The sequence below is a fragment of the Melitaea cinxia genome, chromosome 7 (assembly GCF_905220565.1).
Source record: "Melitaea cinxia chromosome 7, ilMelCinx1.1, whole genome shotgun sequence".
NCBI classification, from domain to species: Eukaryota; Metazoa; Arthropoda; class Insecta; order Lepidoptera; family Nymphalidae; genus Melitaea; species Melitaea cinxia.
In genome coordinates this window covers 18361525-18387872 of record NC_059400.1, presented here as the reverse complement: position 1 = coordinate 18387872, position 26348 = coordinate 18361525, and the positions used below count along the sequence as shown (strand labels likewise).

Here is a 26348-nt window from a genome sequence, read left to right as displayed (position 1 = left end):
CGGATCTGAGATGCGCGCGAGCGTGTGGGCCCCGGTGGCCGCCGCGCTGCTGACGCTGGCCGCCGCCTCGCCACGGCGCCTCGACCAGGACTTTGAGTTCGACGACACCCCGGTACACTTCCACTCCAATCACCAACCGTTACCATTAGACGATCTCTATAACTCGACCTACTTCTTATAGGACTTCGCTTCGGTATCATGGTAGTGGGTGGGTGCGGCTGATGATGACCGTTTCACATTTTAATTTTTAATATGAATATGTACAAAAAAAAAGAAAGGCTTGGTAGTGGTTTGCAAGTTGTAGTCTGGCGATAATTGCCGCTTCGAAAACATAATATGACTACAAGCGTAATCTTCCCAAGGGTGGAGGAATTTTATTAAAATCATCAATGTTACAGCAATTTAAATATTGATTGCGTGCTAAAAACCTCACATCTCGTAGTCCGTAAAACAGTATTGGAAAAAGTTAGCGTTTCACCTTGACCTCTAATATGTCAATCAAATTAGCAACATAGTGTGGAGTATGCAGTATTATTCTTAAACCAATGTTATTTTGTATAAGTATATAAAGTATTGTACCTATAACCAAAACTGTCGGTTTGTTACTATTTCATTAGAAGTATCGACAAATGGATACACTGAAAAATATCGCCGAGAACGTTGACTGATATTAAAATTTGCTATGATCGCGACTAGCTGTCTGCACAGTTAGAGCAGGGTTCGTTGGAAATGTTTACCCTAATTAATATGTGTTAATCCCGTGTCGCAGGAGGCGCCACTGACGCATGCGCGTCGACCCCGCAGATATGTTTACGATCCTGAAAGTAAGTCTAATACGTATTCATTTTCTTTTATTCTTTGACTCGTAAGATTATTCACATCGTCAAAATTATGAGTTCGACGAAGTAACAGAGTCATCCGGTAAGCGCTTCAAATCGACGATTGTCATCTTACGTTTTCTCCTAAATTTTAACTTAGATTCGCATCTATATCAATTGGAGTTGTTAGGTCTATATCGTCGTTACCAATATTTTTTATATTTATAATATCTTTACTCAATAAAATAAAATAAAATTTTCCATATGTAATTAAGTATGTAGCCCTATTCGCAAAATAAAATCTACCCAAATACTTGTATTCGACGGTATCGAATCGGTGTCCATTAGTATGACCGGAATTGAAGCTTACTTTACTGTGCCTGTGACTTGGTACTTATTCAATTATTGTTCATTGATTTATGTTGTTGAGCAACAAAATGTAGGTACTTACTTGTTACCTTTGAGCTTTGTTTTAAATGCTTGCTTTAAATTGCTGAAAATGGATACTATTTCCACAGTTATACCACAGTAAGTTTCATTTTATGATGTCTAGAAATGAATTTATTAATCTAGATTAGTATTAAAAAAAAAAAAACACATGCAAATCTAAAAAATAGGTAATACCTGTCTGCCTCTATCAAAGCAGTAACCACTGAAGTTAAAACTGGCAACATCGCAAGGGTCGACTAGTTGGCAAATCGATCAAGTAGTTCTTAAGTTTCAAACAAATGGAAAATAACTGTTTAGATACGTAAAGAAATATGTATTGCAGATAAAATATGTTTTATAGATTCCGTATTTTATGTATTATTGCATACTTGTTATGCTCCTTGCTCTCTGTACATTTCAGATCCCATGTGTCGCACTCTCGTCTGCAAGAAGCGTGAAGTGTGTCTGCTACGAGACGCCTTCACCGCTCTTTGTGCAAATAAGAAGGACATTCTACGTAGAGGGTAAGTTCACTATTTTTGCGACTAACGATGAGTGGGAACTAATAAACGTAAAAACTGCACTGACAGAGTAATCCTTCGTATTTGTATAAAAATATTTTTTTAATATCTGGAATTAATCCTTAGAATCCTTTTCTTATATCCTCTATCTTTAGTCGTTACACAACGCTTAAAACTATTAGGAAGGAGCTTGCCTTAAAAAGCTATCATGATTATCGACATAAATATATTGCCAGTCATCTCCTGAGGTAACATAGTTGAGTACGAGGAGACAAGACTGAAAATTTGGCATAACTCCTAAAGAAAAAAACAAATATAAGCAAATATGGATAAAAACACCACAAAGCATGTGGTGCGTCCAAGTCGACCCTACCTACGCATGAACTACGCCACTGGAGAATTCTTACCCCGTATCTTGCCATAGGGAATGAAGGTATCGAAGTCGAAGAATAAGTAATTGTTTTAAAATAGTTGTAGTGTAGAGCGTTAAGACGTATGATAGGAGTCAAACTGAGTGAGGGATAAGAAATAATGAAATAAGAAACGTTGTGGTCTGAAAGAAGATGTAGTGACAAAAATTGAGAAAGGCATGCTCAGATGGTTTGGTCATGTCAAGAGAATGAGTGAAGAACGATTGACGAAAAAAGTGTATAGGGCGAGTGTGGATGGAAGGGTTGGAAGGGTTAGACCTAGGCGGACGTTCCGAGACTAAACGAAAAGGGACGCCTTGAAAAAAGGCCAGGTCAAGAGTACCCTAAACCGAAAAGCATGTATGAAGGGAATAATGAAAGTGGACGAAGCGAAAAAAGTATGTAAGGGTCGTAGCAAGTGGAAAGAAGTGGTCTCTGCCTAACCCTACCGGAAAGAGGCGTGATTATATGTATGTACGTATGTAAAATAGTTGTATATGTGTTATGTTACAGAGACGTTATAGTAGCCGGCACAGTGAGCACCTGGGACAGAGGAGACGACGAAGACGTGTTTTACGAGACGCGCACCTCGGACCATACGTCGGCGCACTCCTCGCCCGACAGGTGAGACGGCCGTTTCACACGCGTTGTGTATGTCCCGATGACATCATATCCTACAATGTTAAGATTTCAAAAGAGAAACAAGAAGTAGTTTTAAAAAGAACTGTTTTGTGTTCAAGAAACGAGATGCAGTTAGTATAAAAGTGATACGTTGGGACTTGATAACAGCATGGAAAACTGTCACGTTCCGCCTGAGCCTGAGCGTGCAAGCGAGAGCGCGGACCAAGCGATAGAGAGGCACGATCGCTTCTATATTATGAATTTAATAATTCAATTAAATTCATAAAAGTATGCAATTTTTCATCAATGTTTCTTTATGACGTTATCAAGTTAACCTATCGTCCGTAAAGCGACTTTACAGACGACAGATTATTATTGAGTTTGATTGGACCGGCTCAGATCTCACGGCGCTCGCCCCGGCAGGTGCGTGGGGTGCGGCGGCGCGGCGCGCGGCGCCTTCCTGTGCGGCTCCGACAACCGCACGTACTCGTCGCTGTGCCGCCTCGACCTGCACAACTGCGTGCACCGCGCCGCGCCGCCCGTGCGCCTCGCGTGCCGCGGCTTCTGCCCGTGCGCGCCGCGCGCCCGCCCGTCCCGCCCGCCCCGCCCGCACCGCGCGCGCGCCGCAGAGGTACCGCCCCCCGCCCCCGCCCACCCGCCGCGCTGTGACGCTGTGCACTGACATTGTCGTCTCGTTGCAGGATCGACGGCGGCGTCGTCTCGAATCACAAAATGAAGTTTTACCGGAGCGCTCATTCAGAAGGCAGTCGCAAGGTAAATGGGTTTTTGTTATATTCCAATGTGTTAATTCGACAAACTTTTGTGATATTTTTGTAAACAATTTATGCTCGAGAGACCTCTACAGCATTGACGGTATTTTCTGATCGATGGTCGAAGTATCGAAATAGCAAATCGTTAATGACGTTAATACGTTATTGTAGATGGAGAAGGTTGCGCACTTGACAAAATGGCCAACCGACTACTAGATTGGTTCTCGGTGCTCATGGACGAAGCGGGTGGTATCCCACCACCGCAGAAAGGTAATGGTTTTACTTTCAAATACAGATGATTCATTAACAGTTAATCGATTATAAAACCGCCGAACTAATAAAAACTTTACGACCGCAGGTTTCCCGCACGACTGCAAGGCGGAAGTGCGCTGGATGTTCTCGCACCTAGACACGGCCGGCGACGGAATATTGTCACCCGCCGACCTCTACGCTCTACGTAAGTATACGCGTCCGTCGCTTCGCTCGGGTAGCTTCGATGTTACAAACTACGATTGCCTCGCAGACACTAACACCTTTCACACTCTAAGCCGTTGTCACCTACACTAAAAATCATTCAATAATTTACGTTCCTATATTTGTTTCGTGAGTCATTAATTGCTCTTCTAATTATAAGCAACATAGCAAACCAGCAAAAACTACAACGACAATTCAAATAACTAAGGATAAATAAAAGTAGCTTATGGGTATTTTTATATAAGTAATATACATCCACGGGCTTTTGAACCCATGTCCTTTTTAACTACTTATGGCTACTTAAAACCTTAGATTATTAAACAATTAAACAAATCTGATCAATAATTGACACATAAAAGTAACAAAAAATTAGGACATGTAGGTATCTAGATGAAAATAGAAGATAAATTGTGAGCTGCTTTAAAGAGACAATAGAGGTTTAGTGGATAGGTGTGCGATGGAAGGTCACGTCGGAGCCTCCACTGTATTGGGTTTAATTTGGAGTAATAAAATTCCCTTATAGTTTCCACAAACTTTTTAATCTATACTAATATTATAAAGCTGAAGAGGTTGTTTGTTTGTTTGAAGGCGCTAATCTCAGAAACTACTAGTCCGATTTGAAAAATTATTTTAGTGTTATATATTCCATTTATCGAGGAAGGTTATAGCCTATATATCATCACGCTTAAGACCAAAAGGAGCGGGACACCAATGAAGAATGTTTCAAAATCGGGGGTTCTTTTTTCCTTTTGAGAGCGTGAAAACAGTTAAAGTTACGCAGAAATCATGTACGAAAGAATTGATCCTTTTTAAAAGTTCTAAAAAAAATCCGCAACAGCATATTTTTATCTTTTAAGGTTGACTCACTATAACCTTTTTATGCTAACCAAGTTTGTTCTAAAATAATGCATTATTTGCGAAGATGTTTTTATAAACATGATAATAATCCTTAACTTAAATAAATACGTTATTCATCACAAATATTTAATTTAAAACAAAAGCCTTTTACCTAATTCGATTTCAATGAGTATCTCTGGAGATATCGCAATTTTAAAAAAACATCGCAGCAAAATACTGATCAAGTATTGCGCGCGCCTCTGTTTCACGCGGACGAAGTCGCGCGCAGAAGCTAGTTTAGGATAAAACCAAAAGTATGGATATGAAATAAAATATATAACTAAATCGGAAAATAATAAGCGTAGAATATAATTCTTTTTATAAAAATATAAAAACGAAATGATGTTTTATATTATCCTAGTATAAAAATTCGATATATGTGTAGGTACGCCACAAGATATTTTTTAAATAAATATTCAGTCATCACAGCGTACCAGAATAAATAAATAAATAAATATTTACAACATACACACACGGTCATCTGTTCCTAAAGTAAGGTTATACCTAGGTAACAGCCGACTGGTATAGTTACATTTTTAACCGACTTCCAAAAAAGGAGGAGGTTCTCAATTCGACTGTATTTTTTTTTTTTTTTTTTTTTTTTATGTATGTTACATCAGAACTTTTGACCAGGTAGACCGATTTCGACAAATTTTGTTTTAATCGAAAGGTGGTGTGTGCCAATTGGTCCCATTTAAATTTATTTGAGATCTAACAACTACTTTTCGAATTATATCTAATAATGCGTTTTTACTTGACGCTTTTTTCGTCGACCTACGTTGTATTATACCACATAACTTTCTACTGGGTGTACCGATTTTGATACTTCTTTTTTTGTTGGAAAGGGGATATCCCTAGTTTGGTACCATGATAAGGAAACCAGGATCTGATGATGGGATCCCAGATAAATCGAGGGAAACTCTTGAAAATCCGCAATAACTTTTTACTGGGTGTATCGATTTTGATAATTTTTACTTTAATCGAAAGCTGATGTTTATCATGTGGTCACATATAAATTTTATCGAGATCTGACAACTACTTTTTGATTAATCTTTGATAACGCGTATTTACTTGACATTATTTTCGTCACCTTACGTTGTATTATACCTCATAACTTTTTACTGGGTGCACCGATTTTGACGTTTCTTATATAAATTAAAAGCTACTATTCGTCACGTGGTCCCATTCAAATTTAATTGAGATTTGATTAGTAATTTGTGAGTTATATCTAATATTGCGTATTTACTTGACGGTTTTTTCGTCACCCTACGTTGTATTATACGTTATATCTTTTTACTGGGTACACTGATTTTGATCTTTTTTGTATAAATTAAAAGCTAATACTTGTCATGTCGTCCGTTTTAAATATGATTGAGATATAATGAGCAATTTTTGAGTAATCTTTGATGACACGTATTTACATGACGATGTTAAGACGGCTGTGGTCATGTTCAATACTTTGCCACAACGCCATCTATCAAAATTTAATGAAATTACTTCGTTCACTATCGATCAAATTACAATATTCCACTAGAGTAGAGAGTAGCAGTTTATTCGTTATAAATATATTTGAGTTTTTAATTTTTGAGTTATCGCTAATACTGGGTATTTACTTGGCTATTTTACGTCGACCAACGTTATATTAACCTCATTACTATTTTACTGGGTGGACCGATATCGATAATTGTTTTTTTAATCGATAGGTGGTGCTTGTCATGTGGTCCCATTTAAATATAATTGAGATTTGATTCGAACTTTTTGAGCTATATCTGATATGGCGTATTTACTTGACTGTTTTTGGAGTTTTCTCCTTAAGAATCGATTTTCATTTAAGGCCCCGGAATGAAAAAATTGAACAGTAAAATCTACTGAACGAATGACCTTGTTAGAGATGGCGTTCAGACGTTTTCTAATAACGCAATTAGGTTCCGATAGATGGCGTTATTGCATTCATTTATTTACAATTTGATATAGTAATAATATATTTCTTAGACTAGTAAGCCTTTTTGTGCCTATTTAGACAGTTGATCTGAAGGGGTAGAGTCCAGTCGTGCATCGGAGCTGTGTGAAAACATGAACATTACATATTTTTAATAAAAAAGACATAAACCGTAATTCAATATAAATCCGCTTCAACTAAAAAACCCGCCGTAATAAGCGATGTCAGCGCTTCGCGCGAATCGACGACGGGCCTTTTATGAAATTTCTGCCTACAATCATGTCGCTAACAAAATGTTAGAAATAACAGTAGAACATTATATAATTCTACAATTTTATAATGTCGCGTTATATGGAATACGAACAAAATATTACTATTTTTTCGTCGATCTACGTTGTATTACTCTTCGATGTAATTGAAGTCGGTTTTTTTTTCGTTTGCGAGCAAACACAATTATTTTTATATACATTTCTGGTTGTGTGAACTTAGCACCCGACTTTGGAAATTTCATTTTTTTTTTATTCATTTAAGAGATATTGGTTAGTTGTATTTTCAACAACTTTTTTTGAAGTTGTCCAAAAAAAATTTATTTTCGGCCCCAAAAATTATCGCATTTAAAATTTAAAAAAAAAAAAATGTTCGATTCTTATAGAGGAACGTTAGTAGATGATTGTAGTGCATTTTGTTTTGTTTGTAGTAAGCTAGAAAGAAAATTATTAAAAATATAAAATATAATAAATTACGTACAATTATCGTCATGAAGTTTACGTCAATAAAATCAATTTGAAAGCCTAAATATTTACAATTACAGCTAAATTGAACGATATTCTCCGTAGCGATTTGTAGTAATCATTTTTTAGTTTGTGATAGAATTAATGTGACATACTCGTATTACCTTTATAACAGTGAAAGTAAGAAAAACTTGACTTGGAGAGGTTTAGCTTAAATTAGTTGTGTTTACGCTATTCACGGATACGACGAACGTCTACAATTATTGAGGGACCTCTAAAGAGGTTTGTGAAGAGATTTAGATTATCTTGTATGTATGTATGTATGTTTGTATGTAATATTGTTTATTACCTCATATTTCCAGAACCACTGAACGGATTTACATAATCGAGGTATCGCTGGGTTCGTCTTAGCTGCCCAAGTGTTCTTAGATAGGTGACATTAAAAAAAAATCAAACATGGCGGCTGCGCGAAGCCATTGTAGTTAATGAAAAAAAATTTTTTTTCTCGAATACTACAATATGGGTATCAAATTGAAGGGCACAATACAAGGATTTTAAAAAGGTATATCATGATTATTATTACTGTAATACTAATAAAGAAATACAATATTAAAGTTTAAAAAATGTGGACTTTGCTCTTTCCCACGTCTATGCCATGCCAAACTCGCCTCCTAGGCGACGATCAACTTCGGGGTGTAGCCTTTCTAATAAAATACAATGGTTAAAAAAAAACATACATTTAAAATTACAAATAAAAATTAATAAATGTCACCAATTTACAATTACATTAATAAAATCAATAACAAATACCAAATACAAACAAATAATTTTAATAATAATTTCATTATATTAAAACTAATAGTTGTTGACTTATGCAGTCACTTATTTGCTAAAGGTCAGGCTTACGTTGCTTTGAGCAGAGTGAGATTTTTCTCCGGGCTTGCTATCAGTTCTCTTGACCCTAAAAAATTACTTAATCAACCACATGATGTAAACTGTTTTAATGAATTGAACCGATTACGTAATTTGTCTGACTAAAAAGACACAAATAAAATAATAATTAAAAAAAAAAAAAAACAAAAAACCCGCCTGCGTGAAGAACAACTAATAGAAAATCAACTGAAAAAGCTGGAACAAGATAAAAATTCAATATGCACACAAAGTCAGCGAAATAAATAGAAACAATATCAAACATTTTGTGCTGTACATTAAAAATATATTAATACGGTAGTCCTTCGAAACTTTATGCAACGTCGTAGATAATAATGTAGTCGGAGGCATGAAATTGAAGGATAAGTCAAATCATTCTCTCTTTGTGCATGTGATTACTACAGACGTCTGCCCAGCGTGGTGACTATGGGCAATACACATGAGTTCACGCCATTTTTGGCTCGAACTTGTGGAGGTCTAAGTCCAGTAATGGACTGCGATAGGCTGATGTGACTGTGACAAACGTTTAAAATGATTGAGAGATCTTTATATCAACTACTAAATGAATCCAAAAAAAAAATCATTTTTCCAAAGTCGGGTGCCAAGTTCACACAGCCTACATTTTTTTATAAGTATTTTCGACAGTTAGAAAATATGTGTTTTTGCAGGGCACGACGAGCGCGAGCGCTGCCTGCGGCCGTTCCTGTCGTCGTGCGGCGCGGGGGCGGGGGCGGGCGCGGGGGCGGACGCGGGGGCGGGTGCGGGGGCGGGGCTGACGCGCGGCGCGTGGTGCGCGTGCCTGCGCCGCGCCGCCCGGCCCTGCGCCGCGCTGGCGCGGGCGCACCCGGCGCCGCCGCCGGGTACTGCTCGCTGGTCTACGACCGGCTCTCAGTTCACTTTACTCACTACTACTTCCCTATAATTATATCGATAGACATCCACCGCTGGGCATAGGTCTCCTATAACAGCTCGGGACCCCGACGTCCGTCTGTCGTTCGAGCTATGCTACGACGAGGCCGCGGCGGTCCCGCGAGTGTCGGTGTGCTCAGCTGGCTGTGTCGCAGGCGCGTACGTGCCGGCGTGCGACGCGCGCGGCTTCTACCGGCCGCGGCAGTGCCACGCGGCGCTGGGCGTGTGCTGGTGCGTGGACGCGCACGGCGTGGAGCGCGCCGGCTCGCGCACCAAGGGCGCGCCGCTGTGCCCCGGTCAGTTGCGTGTGTCGAGCTTTAGTTGTGGATCTCGTCCACAAGTAAAGCTCCAAAACAAATTCATCACGAAGATATTAAACCTATACAGACATTTAACTAATTTTTTGGGCTTTTCGTTTTTTTTTTAACGAATAAGCATGTCTTAGATTTTGTGAACAAATACAAAAAAGAATTTGCTAAACTTTAAATGAATTAATTAAAATTTATAAGTAGCTATGCAGGTATACCTTCTACTAAAGCAACGAGTGACAGCCAGCGAAGCACAATTATAATATACCTACTGAGTTGATTCGACGGCAGGCGAGAACGAGACGGACTCGAGCGACGAGGCGGAGAGCGAGGCCGCGGGGGAGGGCGAGGGGGAGGGCGCGGGGGAGGGGCGCGCGGGCGGCGCGGCGGACGGCGGGCCCGACGACGACGAGGACGCGGGCGGCAGCGGCGACCGCGAGCCCGAGCTGCGCTTCTAGCTGCGGTAGCCGCGTAGGGGTATACGACGTTTCTTTAAATAAATATGAAGCGCATGGGTCATTGTCACCACATTGTAAGAAATAGGCCATGAGTACTAAATAATAACATTTTATTAATTTGCATGATGCGCAATGTCATCCCCACTCTATAGCAGAGCACTCGTGTTTTAAATTATAGTATTTATTACAGTAGGTACGCTTATAAGTATATTTTAGTCATTGACCTACAGTAAATTTAAAAAGTACTAAGTATTTTATAGGTACATCCCAGTAGATAAGGTAAACTTTATAATACCTTTTTTCATAGTTGTGGAACCTAGCTTTGATTAATTAATAAAACAATGGCACTACATTTGATTTCCGTGAACCAAGTGGCTAGGGTCATGATGATGATGAATGATTGGTTATCATATTTTTCTCTGCAGGTGCAAGCAGTGACAATCTGTAATGCTGATATCAACAACAACTGGACCCCTTCAAGAAATGCAATAATACTAAGTTTCATTTAATTTTAAAATAAAGTGATGCTAGACATCGGATTGAAATATAATTGAGATAACATTCCTTTATAATAAAGTAACATTGCTGAACAATCAATATAATTATGTACTTACTCATTAATTTAACTGTAAATTAGTAAGTTTGTATAAAAGTTCCGGGCCTATTATATTTTTTTTTTTAATAAAAGATTTTAAATCAAAAACAAATCATATGAAACTATTTTCATAAGTATTTTAAGATAAAACTTAGTTGATTTGGTAATGATATAAGTTTACAGTTTTAAATGAGCACCACCAATAATTAATCAGAATTGTATAGCGAACAACTTTGTACTACAGTAATAACCATGTAGTACTTGGTAATGAATTTGATATTTTGATGAAGCGCCTATAAATGGTCTAAATCTCTAACTTACCTTGCCATCTAATACTAAACAGAATCTCTGTAGCCTTTAAAAGTTAAGCATAGTATATATCTAGTTGTAATGAAAGATAAAAACATTAACTACTTATTTCAAATAAAAGTGACGTAATTATAAACCAAGCTTATGAATATTTGATATAATTAGTTTTTAATCTAGGACTAGGATGGTACCGCCATGATAATGTTTCATATGAACTTCACATTGCACCGAGAGTTGACATTGTGTCTTTTGTTACATTTACAATTTTGTATGTCTACAGTGGCAATGATTTATTCTTACAATACATTGTTATAATTTTCCCTTGTTTGTTAAGAGTACCAGTTGTTTGCACCTTTTAAAATTTCACTAGTTTCATTGAAATAAACTATGTAATTTTAATGTGATTTTATTGTCACCAATTAATCCTTACCCAAAGTAAATTAAAATATATAACAGCTTTTAAAGCATCGCTTTGGCCCATAATATCCCACAGCTGGGAATAGGCCTCTTTATTCATGTAGTAGAAGTATTAGAGTTTATTCCAACACGCTACTCCAATACGTGTTGATGGATATATACCCTATTTTGAGTAACGATCGCTATCAGGTGTATATGATAACAACCGCGACCGATAGCTTAACGGGCTCTCCGAGGCACGGTGGGGAGACCCACAGACTGCACATACACCCAGACCAGAGACTGTACCTACTTCTTGAACTGATCCAATACTTGGTTTCAACCAGAGTAACTCGTACAAGCTATTTTCTATAGCTTGATCACAACATCAAGATACTCCTTAAGAACTTTTGTCTAGCCCGTTGGCGCAGTTTGTAGTGGCCCTCCTTTCTGTTCTGCGAGTTACGGTTTCGATTCCCGGCTGAGTCTGGGTGTAATACTTGTATTTGTATATATTTATATGTACTTTTTATTTTTACTTTGTACTTTTATCTAAATATATATAGTAACAGTTGGCTGTTACCTGTAATACAAGCATTAAGTTGCTTACCATAGGAACAGACGACCGTGTGTGTATGTTATAAGACATTTATTTATTATTATTTATTAAGAATCGAGTTTCATATAAGGCCCCCGGTATGAAAAAATATGAGGAGTAAAATCTACATAGCAAATGACCTCGTTACGGCTTTATTAACCCAATCTATCGGAACCTTATGGCGTTACGACGTTTTCTAATAATGCTAGCGATCGGAAGCCAATAGGGTTCCGATAGATGGCGTTATTTGGTTCGTTTATTTACCATTTGATACGGTATTTATCTTTTTCTCAGACTAGTCAGCCTTCTTCTTCTTCTTCTTTGGCTTTAGCACCCTTGCGGAATTGCCAGTATCAGAGTAGATGCTTCAATGTTCGGTGAGCGTCTGTTGTTCAGTTAGGACATTGACTAGTCAGCCTTTTTTTGTGCCTATTTAGACAGTCGATCTGAAGGAGTAAACTCCACTCGTACGTCGGAACTGACACACACACTTTTTTGTCTCATAGGTTAAGCGAACCGTGGCGCCGTCTATAGTGAACTCTTCACAGAAACCCGGAACTATTCAAAGTTTCATATTACAATGAAAATCTTTGACAGGAGACGACACCATGCTATTTTTAATATCTACAATTTTATTATTGTGTTACCCACACATTAGGAATTCTAAACATTTTTGAATATCACATCAAAAATTGACCGCTCCAGCGGGGTTCGAACCCGCGTCTCCGACTGACCGTGTCCGCGACCCTGGGTTCGCTTAAACCGAATATAAAAACATCATCATATCAAAAATTTCGATCTAGCGAGTAGCGGGTACATCGTTCCATAGCTTAATTGGCTAGAGCGCCGACTTTGACTTGCCCGTTGGCGCAGTTTGTAGTGGCCCTGCTTTCTGTGCCGCGGGTTGCGGGTTCGATTCCCGCCTGAGTCTGGGTGTAATATATGTATTTATATATTTATATATGTATTATTTATATGTATGTTTATCAAAAAAAATGTTATAACAGTCGGCTCTTACCTGTAACACAAGCATTAAGTTGCTTACCATAGGAACAGACGACCGTGTGTGTATGTTATATAAAAAAAAAAAAAAAAAAAAAGAATTTTAATAGCTGAGAAATTAATTGGTCTAAAAATAATTTGTGTTTGCTCTCAAACAAAACCTGACCATATACATTGACCAGTTATACAATGTAGGTAGAGATAATGAAGACGATAATATTAGTCAAGCAAATACGTATTACTAGAGAAAACTCATAAAATTCCAATGAGATCTCAATTAAATGTAAATGGGACCCCATGACGAGCAACAACTTTCGATTAAAAAAAATAATCATTGAAATCAGTCCACCCAGTAAAAGGCACTAAAGTAACAGACATGAAAAAAAAAATAGACAAAATTAGACATTCTTTTTTTTTAATTCAGTTGAAAAGTAGCCAATGATTTTTGATGCTAGTTCTATGCAACAGAAGGTAAATGCCAAATCAGAATATTCTTAATAATCAACCAAGTGCTTTTGATACCTAATTGGAAAAATAAATTTATAATTTAAATTATTAAATCTTGTGAAAAATTATTACAAAATTGCACGAGACACAGATGGGCCGATAACTATAAGTTTGAACCACCTTTCTTATGTTTTGTTTTTGGTGAGAAATTATTAAATAAATTAGGGTATTTTGGGGTATTAGTAAAATGATACTTGGAAAATGGTATGAAATCTATTGTGTGCATTGTTTTGTAGAAGTACTGAGTTATATCAATATTTTTTTTATGAAACTAGGTCAGGAACTAAACGTACAGCTCACCTGATGGTATGCAATTACAATAGCTTATAGACATTTACAACAACAGAAACCTTACATGCGCATTGCCGTGTTTCTCTTGCCAATCTCTCCAGGAGCTCCGGTCACCTTTATCACCACAGGAACATAACATTGTTTGAAAGCAATTTTTCTAGCTGTGATTATCTGTAAAGTCAAGATACTTCTCCACACAGGTTGCTCCAGATCTAGAGCAGGTTATTTCTTGCTGTGCCCTACCTTAGTTATCTTTTTTAAATCTTCATCTAAGTTGTAGTTTTTATGGGAATCTTATAATTAAAAAATATAAGCCAAGTGGCTTGTTTTATAAGTATAAAACAAGCCATTATCTTGTCTTTACATTCTGTCATATTTTTACAAATAGTTAGCTGAAAGGATTGGTAATCTAAGAAAAGGTTAAAAATTGTATAAATCAGATTTTTTTAAACAACGTGCTTTTCCAAGGAAAAATAGTAGGTACATACCAGGTATAAGGAAATAATAAAATATTCACGTTGACTATAACTTATAATTACTATTTAAATTAACAAAAAGTTATTAACATAGTTTAATTATTCACTTTCTTCGAGTCCCTTAAACTTGCCATTGTAGTATGGGATGTTGGTCACGAACACCTTCCAGTCTGTGAAGTATAGCAGGCCAAGGAAAGCTCCGCATCCATACCCTGCTGCCGTTGACAAGAAACTCGCCGCGATTTCCGCGTGTTTCCTACCCAGTCGACCAAGCATTTTGCTGTCTAGGACTCCTGATGTAATTAGCAGCAAAATACTCTATTGAACTTCTGCTCTGAGAAAGGTTACGTAAATTCGTCTTTTCGGTTTTGACAATGCGCTTGACAAATTGACATTGCTATAGAATTTTGACATCCGGATCCGACAGATAATAATCGATCTGTCATCGCTGACAGTTACTAACTAATTCTAAAATATACACTATTAAAAAAAAACAATTGTTTAACAAGTTAATGACACATTGGCACAGAGATCGTAGCAAGTAGCTGATGATCCGTGCACATTACAAATTTTTGTACACGCAATGCCGATATTTTTTGTTGTGATTACGACAATAATAGGTCATCACTGTTCACTCAGTCACTCACTATCACTGTCAAATTGTAACAGTGACGTTAGAGCTATCGATTGTTGTTTATTTATATAGGTACATAGTAGAAACAAGAATTAATCCTTTTTTAGTATTGTAGAAATTAATTACAATACCCTTATTGTATTGTGTAGTATTACAAAAAACTTTAAATATGATGTGGGATTCGTCAACGTTTTTAGGTGCCTTGACACCTAAATTTTATGTAGCTTTGACCGGTACTTCATCCCTCATCTCCGGCCTTATATTGATATTCGAGTGGTGGTATTTTCGCAAATATGGCACCTCATTTATCGAACAGGTAAATGTATTATTTATCGCCATTAAAGTTACTTAAAATTATCAAAACTTGCTATTTTTTTGTATTGGCCTGTAATGTAATAAAACTGCTGAAATTTGTTTTTTTATCAGGATAACGTGTTTCTTCTCACATTTGTTTTATTCATTTTAATGACCCGTTGTTTAGAAATATCAAATAAATTTGCATTTTTTTTTTTTTTTTTGTGATTTGTATTCTGTATTTTGAGAAAAATTGATGTTTTTATTAGTTTTAACATATTTGTTTACATAATATTAATGTGCTTACCGAGGCATGGTGGGCAGATCCACAAGGACTGCACAAATACCCAGTCAATGGCAAATCTGTATGGCCAATAAAAATGTATGTCATGTGCGGGGATCGAGCCCGCAACCGCTAGTGCAACAGCCACAAACCAGTGCTCTGACCGTTGCGCTAACGTGTTGTCAAAAAATAAAGTCATCTCATCTCATTGGTGTATCCTTAGCACCAAATATAGTAGACAACTGTTAATGATTGTGGGTGCTTATATACAAGTAGTGTAGGCATACTATATTGTATATAATATTATGACCTGTAAAGTTTTATCGTTACATCAGTGATGTCAATAAAAATCATGAATTACATCTGTAACTTGGAGAATCATAATTGCAATTTAGTTAAATAAATAAAGTGAGAAAGTGAAGCCTTACCTCTAACTTGTAACTGTCCCATTGCTTGAAAATAATTATAGTCCATTGCATTCTACACTTACATTTAATTTATCTGTAATGATTTTACTTCATAGCATTTGATCTTTTAGAAAATAAATTTGTTCAATCTATGTTATATATGTGTATATCATTTTAAGGATATATCAAAATTTGAAACTATGCATTTGTGCTAAGGTAATGGTACGGAGAAGTATGATAGATGTTTGCCATGGTCCAGGACTTTGTGTATAATTCTGGACACACAGTCTATTTACACAGGCTACAATCCTGGCACACAACACCCCCTGATGTTGTATGCGAGGCATATGTTTTTATTTTTTTCATAGAGGTAGGGCACAGTAGGATATACCTTGCTTAAAATCTGGATCAGCTCAACTGGGGAAGTACCTAAACCATACTAATAAGATCATAGCTAAATACCACTTCTCTCAAGTAGTGCTGTGTTCCTGTGGTGAGTTTGGTGACCAGAGCTTCTATAGAGGGTCAGGAGTAGAATCTATAAAGTGCTTGTGATACTTCTGGTGTTGCAGGTGTCTAAAGGCTATGCTTACTATCAGGTGGACCCATGTGCTTGTTTGCTGACCTAGTCATATAAAAAAATTTAAAGTGATGTTGTGTTTACTATGCTATTCCGCACAGTGCAATGCCTGGCCACCCCACTTGACCAACAGCCTCAGTAACGTAGCGTGGCGCAGGTGTCGCTGACGCACCTGGGCCCGTGGCTGGGCGGCTCGGGGGCGGGCGCCGAGCCGGAGGGCGAGTGCAAGGTGTGGCGCAACCCCATGTCGCTGTTGCGCGGCGCCGAGTACGGGCGCCTGTGGAGCGCCGCGCGCCGCGCGCCCCTCACCTACTACGACATGAACCTCTCCGCTCAGGTCTGCAGCTGAAGCGCGGCTTCTAATTAATAATACTGTTTGATAGTATAAGTATCTGTTTAGTGTGTAAAGTTAGTTAACAACTAATATAGTACAGATTCACCAGGTTAAGCGCCTCTCACCTACTACTATATGGACCTCTCCGCTTAGATTAAAAATTATTAAATTGCTACACTTTATACATTATTCTGTTTCTAACTCCAAAAGTGATGGACAATTCGTTAGCAGGTATTGGGTCATTCAAGTATTACGTAAACACCGAAGGGGGGTGGGGATCTATGTTTTGCTTATTTGGGGCCAGGGGGGGGGGGTAGATGGTGGTTACGTCACTAATATTTATTTATTATTTCTGAATAGATTAAAAATATATCAATGTTTACGTAAGCATAGGGGGGAGAGGGTAGGGTTTTGCGGACTTTCGCTGACAAGGGGGAGAGGGGGTTAAAGATTACTAAAATTCTGCTTACGTAATGTTTGAATGACCACTATTAACCTGCAAACGAATTGTCAACCTCTACTACAACTCCTTAGCGGTACATTTTCAAAAAAGGCTGAAACACATATTTGCTAATTTTGCATAAGTAGCCAAAATATATATATATACATATATAACCTCAACTAAAAGTCCGTACACGGACAGACTTGTACAAAACCTTTCAATGCTAATGTATCTTCTTAAATCCACTTTGGTTAAAACAAAAGTTGAACGAGAAAATGGTTGTAGAGTAACTCTGGGAAGTGTTCTGGGCCTCTATTATTCCTTATATACATAAACGATTTGCCAGATAGGCTGGATCATAAGTGTTTATTATTTGCTGACGATACTTCGATAAACATTTAAAGTAGTCAGAGACAAAATATTGAGAAGGAGACTAACTTGGTTTTGACACAAGTAATCGTCTGGCTTACTAAAAACAATTTGAAAATAAATCTTTAAAAAACAAAAATTATACAGTTTCAAATTCATCGAAGTAATATTCTTAGTGCAAGTTTGAGTCGTAATGATACGAAAATTTCAAATGTAGAAGCGACATCATTTTTAGGGATACAAGTGGACAAGTACTACGATTGGAAAGTACACGTGAGCAAAATATGTGAGAATCTTGAAAAATTCGTCTACGTTTAAAACGCACCAGAAATGTTGTAACTGAGAAAGCGACAATGCTGGCAGACCATGGCTAAGTCGTATCAAACCTTCGTCATGGTGTCATACTGTGGGGAAACTCAGTAGACGCATATAAAAATTTTAAAGTAAAAAAATGTTTGAGATCATTAAAGTTGAAATCACTAAGCGTTTTTCCCCTTTTTTTAACCGACTTCCAAAAAAGGAGGAGGTTCTCAATTCGACTGTATTTTTTTTAAATGTATGTTACATCAGAACTTTTGACCGGGTGGACCGATTTCGACAATTTTTTTTAATCGAAAGGTGGTGTGTGTCAATTGGTCCCATTTAAATTTATTTGAGATCTAACAACTACTTTTCGAGTTATATCTAATAATGCGTTTTTACTTGACGCTTTTTTCGTCGACCTACGTTGTATTATACCGCATAACTTTCTACTGAATGTACCGATTTTGATAATTCTTTTTTTTTTGTTGGAAAGGGGATATCTCTAGTTTGGTACCGTGATAAGAAAACCAGGATCTGATGATGGGGTCCCAGAGAAATCGAGGGATACTCGAAAATCCGTAATAACTTTTTACTGGGTGTACCGATTTTGATGATTTTTAATTTAATCGAAAGCTGATGTTTATCATGTGGTCACATATAAATTTTATCGAGATCTGATAACTACTTTTTGAGTAATCTTTGATAACGCGTTGTTACTTGACTATTTTTTCGTCGATCTACGTTGTATTACTCTTCGATGTAATTGAAGTCGGTTTTTTTTCGTTTGCGAGCAAACACAATTATCACTAGGTTGGCAAACAAGCGTACGGCCCACCTGATGGTAAGAGATTACCGTAACTTATAGACGCCTGCAACACCAGAAGCATCGCAAGCGCGTTGCCGACGCAATCCCCAATCCCCCCAGGAGCTTTGGTCACCTCACTCACCAACTGATTAAGGGGCCCGGTAGCGTTGCACTGATTTCACTTTTAAATAAAACTACCGGGTTTTGAACTGTGGTTAAGACGAGATTTATTATTGAACTAATTTAAACTAAGAGTTAACGGTTAAGGCCTCCTTGTCACCCTTGACTTCTCGCTTGGCCTGATTTCTTCACACAAAACAAATTTTCGTTTCTTCATATGTTATTATATAAACCTAATGATAGCGCGATTTAATCTACTACTAACGCCATCTTGTAGTAAATAATAAAATTATGTAAATTAACAGTATATCAAAATTATAGCTCAATTTACTTTACAAGTAACGCCCTCTTTTAATGAATAGAAAAAATTATACAAAACTAACTTTATACAAATGATCTTAAACACCAACAGAAACACGTATCTGCTTCCCAACCCAAGTCGGGCTGCACCATATTTTGAGTACCCCCTTACTTGTTTGTACATTTATAAAACAGACGTATTTTTAAATAAACACTTACATTTATTTGAAACTAATGATAGTGTACTTCGAACAAATTCTCGATGCAAACATGAGCTACATATGCCAACGTAAAAGTTGGCCATATATAAAAGGAATGTCTACTGTATGTCAATTCGAATCTTCTATATAAAAAAAATGAATGTTGCTACGCGCATAACTCGAGAATGGCTGGACCAATTCGACTAATTTTTTTTGTATGCTCCTTAAGGTCCACTGATAGTTTTCAATACTAAAAAAAACAAAAATTGCGTGGACAGTATAGTAAAAACAATACTTTTTCACATAAAAATAACTATAGACAGAACGCAGTCTGACAGGGCAGCTAGTATTTATAAAATATGATTTTTTTTAGTGTGTAAATTGAAATGTAATTTATTTCGATATTTCACAAATAAGTTTATATATTATGACATGAGATTTCATTAATTTTTTTTTTATTTTCTTTGTTATTTCTTATTATTGACGCGATTGACAATAGTTTTACTTATAAGTGCCGCGAAATCCATTCTTAGTAGATCTTTACTTACTAATAACTATCTCCCTGTCATTTAGAGAATTTTTCGAGAATTTTAAATTAACATGGTTTTTTTCATTACTAAAATTATTTAAAACGGGATATTTACCATGTTTTTTTTTTTTTTTTTTTTTTTGCATAGTTTGACGTAATCTAGGAATGTCTTTTTCACGAGTCTATGTCAAAATAAAAAATATTGTAAATATCCCGTTTTAAATAATTTCAGTAACAAAAAAAGAAATTTTATAAAAACTTGCAAGAGCCCTTAGACCAGAGGTTCCCAAACTTATTTTGTCTACTGTCCACTTAGAGAATAAATTATTTTATAGTGCCCCCTTTGAGCAATCTTTTAATTAATATTAGTTGATGTTCACGAGTTTTAGCCGTGAGTCCTTTTAAATGACAAATCGCCCCCCATTCCTCTACACAACGCCACCATTTTTTTCTAGGTCTTTTACCGCCTCCCTTTAGTACTGCAGCGCCCACAAGGGGGCGCTATCGCCCACTTTGGGAAAAGCTGCCTTGGACCTTCTTAATACGACCCTGTCGCAAAATCCGTTCCTAGTGCCCTTTTACTGTCTTTTAATTATCTTCCTGTTAACTTTAATATTCACAGCACAACATATGAAGGTCTTTCATAAAAACTTGTAGGAACTCTTTAATCCCCTTAATGCGGCCTTTTTGCGAAATCCGTTCTTGGTGGATGTTAACTAACTTTTAACTACCTCTCTGCCAATTTGGAGGCTTGTCGTACAGAAATAACTACTCTTGTATGTGGCGTAAGCTACGTCGCACTCGGGTTCCTCACAAAACGGCGCGTCATTGCAGGAGCACCAGGCGTGGTTCGGAGGCGGCGGCGGCTTGGGCAGCGCGGACGAGGCGCTGGCGCGCGCCTGGCGCGAGCGCGAGCCCGCCGCCAGGGTGGCGTGCGCCCGCGCCGCGCTGGCGCTGCGGCCCGACTGCGCGGCGGCGCTGCTGCTGCTGGCCGAGGAGGACGCGCCCACCGTGCTCGAGGTGGGCTCCGTGGCAGCAGTGCGCGTCTACACGTCCCGTTGCTCTGTTTGTATAACATTCTTACGGCGTCGTCGATGGCCCGCAGGCGGAGCGCGTGCTGCGGCGCGCGTGGCGCGCGGGCGAGGCGGCGTGGCGCGCGCTGGCGGCGGCGGGCGCGGGGAGCGCGGCGCGGCGCGAGGCGGCCGTGCTGGCGCACGTCAAGCGCCGCGCCGCCATGTGCGCGCGCCGCCTCGGCCGCCTGCGCGACGCCGCGCGCCTGTTCCGCGAGCTGGCGCGCGACGCGCCGCCCGCGCTGCACTCGCTGGCGCTGCACGAGAACCTCATCGAGGTGCTGCTGGAGCAGCGCGCCTACGCCGACGTGCAGGCGGCGCTGGCGCGCCACGACGACGCCGGCCTGCCGCGCTCCGCCGCCGTCTGCTACACGGCGGCGCTGCTGCGCGCGCGCGCCGCGAGCTCGGCGGCGGGCGCGGCGGCGCGCGCGCACGCCGAGGCCGCCGCGCTCGAGGCGATCCGGCGCGCCATCGAGTTCAACCCGCACGTGCCCGAGTACCTGCTGGAGCTGCGGCCGCTGACGCTGCCGCCGGAGCACGTGCTGCGGCGCGGCGACAGCGAGGCGGTGGCGTACGCGTTCTGGCACCTGCGGCACTGGCGCGCGGCCGAGGGCGCGCTGCGCCTGCTGGGCGCGGCGTGGGCGGGCGGCGCGGCGGCGGGCGCGGCGGGCTGCCCGCAGTGCGCGGACCGCGAGCTGCTGCCGGCGCACCACGCGCTGTCCGTGTTCCCGCGGCGGCGCGCGCCGGCGCTGCTGCCGCTGGCCGCGGCGCTGTGCGCGGGCACGGCGCTGCTGGCGCTGCTGGCGCACCGCTGGCCCGCCGCGGCGGCGCAGGCGGCGCGCGCGGCGGCGCAGGCGCTGGATCCGCGCCCGCTGCTGCGCCTGCTGTGAGCCAGCTTTATTCTAAGTGATCTGTAACGTGACGAGTATCTTTCTTCGATGTTGTGACCTAAATAAATTACTTCGACAATTATTCCTTGTTATTTATTTATACCTCGTTAAAAAAAAGGCCAATTAAGTACGAACCTCTGTGGTCTCTCTCTGGCGCTTATTCAATATTATTTTTAGAAAACAATTGTATGACATTTAAGCGCCACTTAGACCTTTAAAATAATTATAGAGTTAGTTGTAAATATTCAACAATTTACTGCTTAATAATAATTGATTGTTGCAGTCTCATTATAATTAACTCGAGTCAACAAGATTCAAGATTCCTACAGGCGAGGATGATTTTTTTCAGGGGTTGGAGTTATTGAAAGGTTCACAATTTTACCCGTAAACGTCTTCACAATCTTCATGTAAATACATCGTCGGTGTACACTTTGTCAGGCGTCGAGTATAGTATGTCCAGTAACTTTTTGATTTCCACCTCGAATCTTTCGCAGTTTTCAATATCAACGATTAGCGCCTAACGCCTATAACCTCTACCAAGTTTTACGTCCGTACGAGGACATAAACATTTTACATAATCACATTTATAGTTTGACAAAAAATAGTGTCGGATAATTGAGGTATCCAACAACCCAAAATACTACGTCTCAACACTGTTTGATACTTGTAATTTTTACCATTAGATATTTGGATGTAGTACCTAATAGTTATAATAGTTGTTATTATTTATTGTTAATTAAAAGCCTAATGCCGAATATCGGGCAGGGGTACTTTATTCATTATTCTGAAAATTTGCTATCTCTTGCCTACCCCTCTGCAAAACAGATAGTGAGGTGTGTATCTATTACAATTTACATTGTAACGGAACAAACGGAAATCCAACAACACGTTTTATTTAAGTTGTTTAAGATCATTTTTATATAGTTAATTTTATATAATTTTTCTATTCATTAAAAGAGGGCGTTACTTGTAAAGTAAATTGCGCTATAATTTGGATATATTGTTAGTTTATATAATTTTTTGGAACGAAGTTCCTTACGGCAGGCTTGACATTTGGCTGGGCGAGCGAACTGAAAAAAATGTGATACTAAAACCGTAAAAAAAATATGTACCGGAAGTGACGAAATATCAGTCACACGACTGTATAATATGACGTTTGTAAAACTAAAATATTACTAACTTAATTTAAATTATTTATTTAATTTTATACTGTCGATAAAAATAAATAAAGACATGATTTTAATTTCACTTAATAGTTTGAATTATTATTTCACTGAATGTCACTCCGCCCGCCCAATACATAATAGATACATATATTATAATAACTACTTATATAAATAATATAGTAAATTTACTTATACTTACATATATAAATATAAGCGGGTGGAGGAATACGCCCCGGCAGGGAGATCAAACGGCCGGGGGTTAGGGCTGTAGGCTGAAAAACCGGCGGACAATCCTAGCCGAGTCAAGTAACACCGCCTTCTGCATCCTGGCTGCGAGCGAACCGTCCCGGATCCCCAGTTGCCTCAGATGGTGAGCGAGGCTAACCGGGATCAAACCGTTGGCAGATATTACGATAGGGATTATTTCAGCGGACCCCACACCCCACATGTCGACAATCTCGTGCGCCAGATCCAGATATTTACGTTTTTTCTCAGTCTCGGCTTTCACGAGGTTCTCGTCATGCGGGACGGTGATGTCCACTAAAAATACCCTCGACCGTGCCCTGTCCATCACCACGATATCAGGCTTGTTCGCCAGTATCGTCCTGTCTGTGGCGATAAGCAGGTCCCAGTAGAGCCGGACTCCGTCGCGTTCGAGTACTGGCACCGGTGAGTATTGGTAATACGGCATCCTCTGTTCCAGGAGACCGTACATAAGAGCAAGCTCTTGGTGGAGAATCTTGGCCACTTGGTTGTGTCTGTGCAAATACTCAGTATTAGCAAGCGCGGAACAACCCGAAAGCACATGCCTGAGTGACTCACCGGGATGACGACAGGCTCGACAGAAGTCGGGAGTGCCATCCTTCAGGACGTGCTTTCGGTAGTTGTTCGTCTTGACCACCTGATCTTGTATTGCACAGACAAAACCTTCGGTTTCCCCAAAGAAGTCGCCGAATCGCAGCCACTGCACGGAGGCTTTACTGTCCACGTGTGGTGCGTGAAGCGCCTTGTAGAACCGTCCATGCAGTTCCTTCTCCATCCATACGGTCTCCCGGTCAGAGGTGCTCAGTACGACCGGTTTCTGCCAGTTCTCTTTGGCCAAGGCTAGGGGGGTTAGTCCTTTGTCACACATTGAAACGTCACCATGCAAAGCGCTGTCCCGTCTCGTTTCAAAGTAGGCCCTGAGGCTGCGCACCTCGCGGTTATGCATAGTCTTAGCGCTTAACATGCCTCGACCACCACACTTCCGCGGGATGTACAGTCTCATGACCGACGACTTAGGGTGGTGCATGCGATGGTGCGTCATAGTTGTGCGGACTCTTCTGTCCAGGGCGTCAAGTTCGGTCTGAGTCCATCTGAGTATGCCAAAGGTGTACAAGAGAGTGGGCATGACCCAAGCGTTATAGGCTCGGACCTTGTTGGCTCCAGACAAGTAGCTCCGAAGAACTTTTGTCAGCCGTCGAAAAAAGATTTCACAAACTGCCTGTTTCATGTCCACTTCCTTCACCCCTATGCATTGTGACATGCCCAGATACCGGTAAGATTCAGCTTCGGAAAGGGTCTTGAATGATGTTAATTCGAGGCTAAGCTGCGACGATTGAGTCACCTGACCCCTGTCCACATGCACGACCGCACACTTATCCACTCCAAGCTGCATCCTGATGGAACTGCTGAACTCCGTAGTGATTTTCAGCAGTTCCTGCAGGCGTGCAGCGTTAGGTGCCAGCAATTTGAGGTCGTCCATGTAGAGAAGGTGGGAGACTTTAGTACCTCCTCTCCGGAACTGAAAGCCTGTCCCCGAACGCTCCAGCAGGGTGCTTAGAGGGTTCATGGACAAGCAGAACCATAGTGGACTCAGGCAATCACCCTGGAAAATACCCCTCCGTATCCTGATTGGGTCATCCGCACCCGTCAGTCGCTCGCCCTGGAGACATAGGATCGTGCTCCATTGCCCCATACATTCTCCGAGGAAGTCTCGAACTGCCTCGTCAATCTTGTACAGCTCGAGGACCCTCAGGAGCCATGAATGTGGTACCGAGTCGAAAGCCTTTTTGTAGTCGATCCAGGCGGCCGAAAAGTTCCGACGGTTGCGTCTGACAAGCTGGCCCGCCACGGAGTCGATGAGAAGGAGCTCCTTTGTACCGCGACCGCCTCCACGACATCCGTTCTGAGCTGCAGACAAGATATTAAACTCCCCAATATGTCGTGAGATCTTACAGCTCAGAACGGACGTCAGTGTCTTGTAGATGGAGGTCAGACACGTTATGGGGCGGTAGTTGGTGGGATCTGCGGTGTTGGTGGACATTGGAGCTAAGTGAGTGATCCCGGTAGTGAAAAGGTTCGGGAGTGTCTTCCGATCTATTGCCTCTTGGTATTGTCGAGCCAAGGTCGCATGGCAGACCGAGAGCCCTTTCAGCCAGTAGTGATGCAGACCGTCGGCCCCCGGACTTTTCCAGTTCGGAGCCCGCCGGACCGCACCACTGACGTCCTCCGTAGAGATGGCGATTGGGTTCATCGGTTCGATTTTAGCACATGCGTCCTGAACCGCCGCAATCCAAGGGCCCTCCTCGTGCTCCACCTCCCCTGACCATATGTTGCGCCAGAAGGCGACGAGGTCAACCGTACTCGGTTTTAGGGAAGCAGAGCCCGATATCGGGTTCTCCAGCTTTCTATAGAACCTTTTCTGATCACTCACGAAGAGGCGATTTTGTCGAAAGCGCTCAACTCTCTCAGAGTACCTGCGAATGCGCTTTCCCCACGCCGCGATTCTCTGCTTCTGGCCGTCGATGCGCTCCGTTAGTTTATCGGCTATGTCAGGCTGATCGAGACTAATGCCTAGCCCGTTGAAGGCCATTCTAACAGAGCGCACAATCCTTGGCCTTGTGTTGCCCGACCTGAAAGCTAGCAGCCTACCAATGAGGGCCCTGGCCAGGTTGATACGGCGTTCTATTCTCCTCTTCCAGGCTGGTACGTCGCTATTCTTATGAGTAGCGCGTCCAGACTCCTGGGTCTTGGCTCCGACAAGGCGGTGCACCGCTAGAGCGGCGCCGAAGAGAATAGAACCCGTATCCTCCAAGCTGAGGCTGCCTTCCAAATAGGGAGGTAACAGTCTGTTGGCTGCCTCAATGGCATTCCGCGTCGCGGCATTGAGGGGGAGGCGAGAGAGTCGCGGTCTCAATTCCAGAGGAGCGCCCCGAGTCTCGGAAATCGCCTCTTGCAAGATCCCTCTCATC

The 26348-nt window shown here is 40.7% G+C and overlaps 3 protein-coding genes across 3 annotated transcripts; 2 read left to right on the top strand and 1 right to left on the bottom strand.

Annotated features, from left to right (window-relative positions):
- Window positions 1-10: 10 nt before the first annotated feature.
- On the top strand, window positions 11-10790 carry LOC123654936 (proteoglycan Cow). Its single transcript, XM_045590794.1, is given in 12 exon segments — window positions 11-112; window positions 770-824; window positions 1669-1771; window positions 2692-2802; window positions 3223-3391; window positions 3393-3573; window positions 3741-3839; window positions 3928-4026; window positions 9209-9400; window positions 9605-9745; window positions 10049-10234; window positions 10641-10790. Coding segments are annotated over 11 exon segments (1419 nt in total). The 3' UTR covers window positions 10216-10234; window positions 10641-10790.
- A 3635-nt stretch (window positions 10791-14425) lies between these two features.
- On the bottom strand, window positions 14426-14804 carry LOC123654851 (cytochrome b-c1 complex subunit 10-like). The gene has a single exon (XM_045590716.1). The coding sequence runs from the start codon at window positions 14663-14665 to the stop codon at window positions 14489-14491; it is 177 nt and encodes a 58-aa protein (XP_045446672.1). The 5' UTR covers window positions 14666-14804; the 3' UTR covers window positions 14426-14488.
- A 228-nt stretch (window positions 14805-15032) lies between these two features.
- LOC123654935 (protein ST7 homolog) lies at window positions 15033-21949 on the top strand. The gene is made up of 4 exons (XM_045590793.1): window positions 15033-15339; window positions 16745-16924; window positions 20824-21009; window positions 21095-21949. The coding sequence occupies exons 1-4, from the start codon at window positions 15193-15195 to the stop codon at window positions 21947-21949; spliced, it is 1368 nt and encodes a 455-aa protein (XP_045446749.1). The 5' UTR covers window positions 15033-15192.
- Window positions 21950-26348: the final 4399 nt, after the last annotated feature.

Bases quoted from the DNA above. Each gene is read 5' to 3' on its own strand.
- LOC123654851 (XM_045590716.1), bottom strand. From the start codon at position 14,665: ATGCTTGGTCGACTGGGTAGGAAACACGCGGAAATCGCGGCGAGTTTC.
- LOC123654935 (XM_045590793.1), top strand. From the start codon at position 15,193: ATGATGTGGGATTCGTCAACGTTTTTAGGTGCCTTGACACCTAAATTT. The intron at 15,340-16,744 runs GTAAATGTATTA...AGCGTGGCGCAG, and splicing joins GCACCTCATTTATCGAACAG to GTGTCGCTGACGCACCTGGG. The intron at 16,925-20,823 runs GTCTGCAGCTGA...GCGTCATTGCAG, and splicing joins ACATGAACCTCTCCGCTCAG to GAGCACCAGGCGTGGTTCGG.